At 38.4% G+C, this 8,013-nt stretch overlaps 1 protein-coding gene across 1 annotated transcript; it reads right to left on the bottom strand.

Annotated features, from left to right (window-relative positions):
* Window positions 1-378: 378 nt before the first annotated feature.
* On the bottom strand, window positions 379-6,128 carry LOC101157088 (regulator of G-protein signaling 21). Its single transcript, XM_004079087.4, has 5 exons — window positions 5,966-6,128; window positions 5,472-5,576; window positions 5,200-5,261; window positions 4,708-4,874; window positions 379-2,172 (listed from the first exon to the last, which is right to left on the bottom strand). The coding sequence occupies exons 1-5, from the start codon at window positions 6,085-6,087 to the stop codon at window positions 1,921-1,923; spliced, it is 708 nt and encodes a 235-aa protein (XP_004079135.2). The 5' UTR covers window positions 6,088-6,128; the 3' UTR covers window positions 379-1,920.
* Between the last annotated feature and the right edge of the window lie 1,885 nt (window positions 6,129-8,013).

The raw sequence follows: 8,013 nt of genomic DNA, 5'->3' as shown, positions 1-8,013 counted from the left end.
GACACTAACTCGGGCTAAAAAGGACTTTATCCTTCTGAAGGCTACTAAAAACGCCTGACACTTGTGCTAATGAGCCAACTCCGCATTGTGTTTACTCACAATTCCTGCATACATATTCAGGGATCCGAGAGTGACAGTTATGAATACTTATTTGCAGGCTGTGTAGTCTCTGCAAACATACTATGAAATGAATAATTTTCCATCAGAGTGCGGGGACTTGATAAGACCTATTCATTTTTCAGGGATTGTGATGTAAGGGGAGCGACGTGCAATCGCAGAGTTCTTCATTAGCGTGAAATGCACACTCTATTGCCTCATTTATCATATTTGGATACAATCATTGAAACTAATGAACGCCATTAAAAGTTGTTTTACAACTGCTGTTACACAAAAGTGTTTATTTCACTTGCTCAGCATATAAAATATACATTTTACAACAGTTGTGCCAACATGTATGATTAAAAATACACATAAATTAATCGTTATTGCAAACTGAAAGACAGCATCTGTTGTCAATAAGTGTAATATTGTTATTATTCACAAACATTCACTGTAAAATCTCTAAATCCTAAAGTGTTTTTGTCAAATTCTTTGTTAAAATCGTTTTGGCATAAAAACACAGCTGATTAGTGAGATTGAATGACTTTTCTTTTACCATATTTTTTTATCTTCTATTGAATTTTGTTTAAAACCACAATATTTAGCAATATCTTTCTCAAAAAAAGCAAGTCACTGCCTTCTATCAAATGTATCAAATTAATAGAGATTAGGATCAGATAAAAAACTTGGTGAGATTTTAAGCTTCTGCAGAGTAACACATCCTTCATTCCGCTTCTTTTAAACAGTTGCTGTACAGTTGTTATGGTTGGGGGAGTGGAACAGTGCAAGGGATAAAATCTTTACATTTTAATGAGAGGCTGTCACACTAGCATGTGCGCCATATCAACAGTATTAATGTTGCATGAGGTGCGACTGGTGGACTGGAGGACAAAGGAGCTGGAGTGTGCTGCGGCTTACATCAGGAAAGCTGCCTGCTTGTCTGACGAGATACTGTCAACAGCAAGTCTGTGACTCGGTCTGCATCTTTGCAACTGTCATCTGAGCCCTGCAAGATCTGAGTGCAACCAGAAAATGACCAGATCATCTGCAAATGCAACTGATGTTTTCTTTTATTACTACTGTCTATGAGAGGTGATTGATCAAAAATACTATTTACTAAATTGCTACTTTTGATGTATCATGGAGAAAAAAACTACAAGTATTTAAATTTACTAAAAAAGAAAACTTTTTTTTTATTTTATACCAAGAGAAAAAAAGCTATAACAGCCAAGAAAATAAGCTACAGAAGATACAGAACTTTAGTTTTAGAAAAACGGATTTCATCTTGTAGCTTTTTAACAGCTCCACTGGTTCTTCTGTTTATACCAATTCTGTCTTACTTTATTCATATGTTGATCTGTGTCCCAGTTATTAGTGAATGTGCTGCCATTTTCCTTGTGCTAAATACACCAAACAGCTTTGAAAATTTGAGTGTTGCTCTTTCCTTCATTTGCTAATCTGCAGTGCATGTAGATATGATTATCATGTAGGACTTTCCTGGGTTCCCATTTATTATAGTTTGTCAAAATCAATACCTCCAGCATCCTCATGGGAAAGTTTGTATTTTATTTTTAATTTTGACAAAAAGTAAATTTCCCAAAATGTACCTTTAAATGAAATCCTTATTGAGTAGTTCTTATGGTGCTTTGATAAAAAAACAAAAACAAAAAAAAACCAATATATTTATATATATATATCTATTGCACTCTGCAGAAGAAAGCCTGTGGATTAATTTTTTTTTACACAACTGTGCTGCAGATGAAAGATTATCTGCTAGATGATTGGGAATCCATTCCAAGCAATGTCTTTGCAATATTCCCTCTACCAGGCTGAGGGCTGGGTTGGTTCCCCCCTCTCGTTGAACACGCAGGAGCGTGACCTTCTGCGGAACATGGTGGCTCCGGGACCCTTCCTCCGGGTGAGGCGCAGGTAAATGTCACAGTGCAGGAACCTGGGGTAGCAGTCCTTTTTCATCAGGCTGTAGACTTTCATCTGAGCGGCTTCAAAAGTGCTCCTTGTTGGGTGTGACATGTTGGCCTTGATGGCCATCTTGGTGTTATAGTCAATGTTGACCTGATGAAGAAGAAAGCAAAAAGGGAAAAAAAAAGATTAAAAAAAAAACAAAAAGGTCACAATCAGATCATTTCATAAAATTTTGGAGAACAGCTTTTACGAACAAGACAATTTAAAGCTGGACTTTTTTCTGGGTTTGTGACACTTTTGTGCAGGAGCACAATGAGACAGGCATGCAAAGGTGAGCCACACATAGCTAAACATGTTTAAAACAATCATATGTAACACACATTTAATATTTTTGCTTTTAGCAATAATTTTTACCTAACACTGTTTATGTAACGTAAAAAATGTCTGTATTTTTAAATATACTGTATTTTCAGCACTATGGGACACAATAGATTATAAGGCGCACCTTCAATGAATTGACTTCCTTGACTGCACTCACAGTAATTTTAAAACTGGTAAGTAACAAGCCACAGACAGATGGCACTAAAACAACTTTCCTGTGACTATGCTAACTCCCAACCTTGTTGGTAATAGGTAAAAAAAATATTAGGGTCAGCGTCACAATAATACCCAACCAAATATGTTGTACCTCTCAAATTTGCTTTGACAGCAGTAAACACAACCAAAAACATTCCATATATAAGGCCGTCCGGATCATAAGGCGCATGGTTGTTGTTTTTTTTAAACTGAAGGCGTTTAGTGCACCTTATAGTGTGGAAAATGAGGCAAACAAAAACAACATACAAACACTTACAAAGAGGAAACCCTGGTACCACAGCTTCTACCCAGAATCATGTAGCTCATTTTTCAATTCGTCCGACTTTAGTATGTAATGGTTGGTTTGCTTTACCTCCACACACAGGCACCAAGCGGTTCCAACAGCTGCTCAGTTGGAGGGCAGGCGGAGGTTGGGATGTCGGCCAAAATATGTCAAATAGCTATTCAGTTTTAAATATCATAATCGAAACCGTTAGGTGCATCATGATATTTTTTGCCTTTCATAAAACTTTATAGCCATGGAGGACCACTTTTTTCCCCATTATTGGCCACAATCTTAAGCGCATCCCTACCGACGTATCATGAGCCACATCTGAGTTTAAGTATTTCCAGATGATTGGCTGTGTATGTCAAGGGGAGAAGGTCAGCTGAACTCTGATCTGGACCAAACAGGCAAACTCTGGTCTGCCAGACAGAGAGGGTCTTGGTTTACTTGAAGATAATGGAGTTTTTCTTAGGTGTGCATCTACAGACTTTTTGAAAAGCAAAACCAAACCAAAGCATTGCGAGAAAGGAAAGAAAAAGCTCCCAATTTGAACCTGAACCTGAATGTTTGAATCTGAATTTATGAATCTTCATCATAAATGCAGTAGAGTCATGGCGAAGTTATGGGGCGGCCGTGACATAGTGTGAGAGCGGTCGACCTCTGATCAAAGATCAAAGGCTTGGTTCCCATCCTGCCCACCCATGTGGCAAAATGTCCTTGGGCTAAACACTGAACCTCACATTGCTCCTGATGTGAGAAGACTATCAAGTTTTTTTCTTCTTCTTTCTTTGCACTTCTGTCCCGTCCTGGTCTGACATAATTTGGCCAACACCCAACCCTCCGCCTGCCCTCCAACCAAGCAGCTGTTTGAACCGTTTGATGCCTGTGTGTGAAGGTAAACCAAACCAAATGAAGGGGTACACGTTTTTAGTATTCTGTGTCCAATAAAAATCAGTCTGTGGGACTATGGTTGCATGAAACCCACAGGAGACTTTTAGGTGCCATAAGCTGTTCTTCATTTTATTAATTGATGTGGTATCCAATAAAAATAGTTGACACCTGCCGTTGAGGTCTGTTAAACATTGGAGTTCACACTCAAGAACACATGGACAATCGGAGGGGAAATAGCAGAAAAAAATTATTTTTAAGACATATCAAACCCGCAGACAGTGTCTTCACTTGTAAGATTTTCTAAACTTCTAGGCGGGTTTCTCTAAAAATTGTAAATTTAGAGTTGAACTACCTGGTCTGGAGGAATAAGAATAATTTCTGAATTTGTCTCCTCCTGTGCATAATTCAAGAGTCTACTTTCTTTGCCCCAAGTAGATAAACTCCCCCATTCTGACATGTACATATGCAGTCATCCTATGAAAGTGTGTGGGAGACACTCCCCTGCTTTGCAAAGGATGTTCCGAAACCACACACAGACACAGAGCTCTTATACAGTCCAGAGCCGGCTCTGATCAGATGGTGGTCGCATCATCCTCGCTCAGCGAATGGAAACCTTTGAACCGCAACTGTCTTGCACAGACACACTTGGCTTCCTTTGAAGTGCAGCATGCGCCAAGATGCACGACCTCACTGAGGCGCTGCCCCCAACAATTGTTCAAAAAGGTCAGCGTGCTGCAAGCTCGTGACTTTGGAGAGAGCCTTGGCATCGACTCGCTGTTATTTTTATGGCAATGACATTCATATTTCAGCTCTAACTGCACTCGGTGACAGGAAAGCGCAGCCAGTGCTAAATGTTACTTGACCGTTTGCAGCTCTGCATCAAAAGCCTAAAATTTATACAATTTATGAGGAGTAAAAATGTTATGACATACCTCTTTGGGGGCCTCGGATTCGATAAAAACCGTATAAATATATTTGGCTTTGGACAGCAGCTTTGATTTAGAGTCGATGGATTTGTATTCCTCGCAGACCAACCAGAACTCAATGTTTTCTTCACTGAACTCTGTCCGGAGAAACTGAGTGAAGGCTTCCACCCCATCTGGCACACAAAACAGAAAAAGTCATTCAAGACAAATAAAAACAATCTTTTTTTGTAAATGGGGAAATGGGGGTTAGAGGAAAAAAAACAGAATCACAAAACTTCAACACAATGTGATGACAAATGCAACTGGTGTGATTAGAAGGAAGTTGCCGTTTCTGCATTATTCTGTGCTCTGACTAACAATAAAAGGAGCCACAAAAACCTTACCATTACTGATTTAATAATGCTGATATTTAATCATGCGAAGCAATCATTTTCAGAAATGGAAAAAAAAAAAAAACGTGGTTCTGGACACTAACTGAAAAAGTTCAAATGATCAAACCTGGATGCTTTAGCAGATCCTCAAATGAGTCGCTCCATTGCAAGGCTGTCTCTGGTGAAATGCTGCAAAGATTTGAAATAGATAAGCATAAAAAGATGTGGTCAGATCTCAACTTGTAATGGGACTAGGAATGTTTGCCATTTTCAGAGAGATGCCATGTTTCTGTGTGTGACTAATGAGCCGTGAAGGGTTCTGGAAACGCAGCTTAGAAATGAATTCCACTTGTCTGAAGTGCTAGTGGCTGGATGTGAAGTTAATGGGTCATGTCTCACTTGCTCAGTGTTGTATTTGTCTTTTTCTGGGGACTGATGTTTTCATGGGAGCCCGACTTGGTAAGAAAAAGGCTGAAGCGGCTCTTTCTCTCCTTCTCGTTTTGTCTGTAAGCAAAAAAGAGAAAACACATCAACTTCCACAAAATGTCTGTCCTGCACTTAACCATGTTGACTAAAACAGCAGTTTTAATAGTCTACACTTCAGAAAAAAACAAGCAGCTGACATGACAAGAGGTGAATTACACATCATTTCTGTGGTAAAGAGCTTTTTAAAAGCAGTGTCAAAAATAAAAAACAGCCAAAAGTTCCTAAAATTTGTTTAAATTTTCCAGTGGATTTAAGTTGTTCTTCTGTTAGCCACCTAACTTCAGTTATTAAGATCCCAGCTGCTCCTACTGAAACTCCCCAAAAAACTCACAAAAGTAAAAAGAAAAAAAAAGGAACATATTTACAAATAAAATGAGTGTTTAAAAGTGGTTAAAAATCACACCGACCTGCTACTGTCGTCCTTCATCTTTGCTGCCTGTGCGTCTTCTGCACCCAACATTTTGAAATATGCTTCCTCCTTTGGGGCCATGTAGGTAAATTGAGGAAATAGAAAAAGAAGTGTCTCCATGCTGCTCTGTCTGTGTGTCTGGTGTGCAAAGCAGTAGGCCACAAATAGCACCCTGAAAGCTGTTTAACCCATCTTGTGAAGAACAACCACATTTTTTTTAGAAACCCAGCGCGGATTTGGTTTCCCATACCTGCTGTACTTCCTGTGAGCGTGTTACTGCTCACTGCGCTGTCAACGAAACAAAACCAAAAAAAAAAATCCCTCCAGTGCTCAATGCTGACTTAGATGCAAACATAAACGTGCTGTGAGTCATTCGTGCCTTGGGCTTGTGAATTCTTTTTTTTTTTAATTTCATGGGGATTCTGCGTCTTTCTCACTGTGAACTCGTGGGTGGATGAATGATATGAGGGCTGATACATTTTCCCCTGGTATCACTCAGTGTCCATTCTCCATCGATTACCCTTTGACTATCAATCGGTGACAAACCACATGGACAGAGATGAGGAAATGCTTAGAGTGGGCTTGCGTGTTTGCATTTCCCCGAGCTGCGGGTTATAATGACACAGTAGAGGGAAACACAAAATACACTCATGGCTTTGTCAGAGAGGGAAGCTGACACCCAGCGGAACCAGAACAAAAGTTTTTTTCTTTTTTAAACAATGTATTTCCCTAAGCAACAGGTCTGAAATGAAGTCTGTAAAACCTTCATGGCAGGTGGGAGTATAGATATTAATCTGCAGTTCAAGCTCTCAGCTTTTGCTCTTCAAAAACTAGAATTAGAAAAGCTTGTGACAAAAAATCCTAAAAGTCCTCGAATATACAGCTGTCATATTTTTACCATTTTGTTTTTGTGGGTTTCAAACTTTGTCTGTATTGTATATGGAACCAGCAAATAAAATATCGCATTTTCAATTTCAGCACTAGAAGATGCACTTATGACATAAACAACTGTGCGATTTATGATCCGGAGCGCCGTAAATGGATTAATTCTGGTTGTGCTTAATAATGTCAAAGTGATTTTTAGAGGTACATGGTGCTCTGTCAAAATGCCATTTTGTTTTTTTATTATTTTTTTTGTGTTGCTAACAAGGTTGGGTGTTATTGTTAATGCGCTAATGTTGCTAATGTGTATTGGTATCAAACTGTTAACATAGAAGTTAACATAGTCACATTTGTTTTAAATTAGTTTTGTTTTTTTTACGTGTACAAACAAGGTTAGGACTTACAGGTTTTGTGTAAACGCTAGTGCGACCAATGTGAAACTTGTCACTTACACATTCTAAAATGACTTAAAACACAGTTAATAAAGTCTCGCTGACTGACAGACTTGTCTAAGGTTTTTTTTTTCTCAAATTGTACATTTACATAGACTTTTCATTAAAAGTGATCTCTTTAACATGCTATGGCGTGTAAGTAATTTTGTAGTTCGGTGTGCCTTATATATGACATAAACCCAAAAATAGACCATTCATTGACGGTGCCACTTATATAGAAACAATTCTAATATTAAATCATCTTTTTTTTTTTAGCTTTGTTGGAAAAATGGACTAAATTGTTATCTAGAAAGCAGTTTTATCACACTGGATTTGTCATCAATTCTTACTTACCAAGAAGTTTTGAACACAAAACAAAATACAGTATCGTATGATGAAAGAGCAGATTGCTGTTCTGATGACGGTGTGGTACAGTTCAGAGAATACACTCATTTATGCATGAATGGATAGAACTTTAAAGTTTTACAAAGTAAAGCAAAAGCACAGCAGGCCATTCAGCAACAATGAAATGTTGCTCAGTCAATTCTTTCTCATGGGGCTTTAAAAGACAGAGAGCATGAATAGATAGAAATCTGGGCATTCACAAAAGTATTGCACATACATCTGTAGAACATCCTGAAATGTTTGAGTCACTCACTCACTAAGGGCAACACTTTCCCTTCCTCCCTTAAGACTTGATTGAAAACAACCAAAAAAAGCAAAGGCAATTTAA

The sequence above is a fragment of the Oryzias latipes genome, chromosome 17 (genome assembly GCF_002234675.1).
Source record: "Oryzias latipes chromosome 17, ASM223467v1".
Classification (NCBI taxonomy): Eukaryota; Metazoa; Chordata; class Actinopteri; order Beloniformes; family Adrianichthyidae; genus Oryzias; species Oryzias latipes.
Note: the sequence above shows the minus strand (reverse complement) of the source record. Positions and strands in the feature narration are given on the sequence as shown.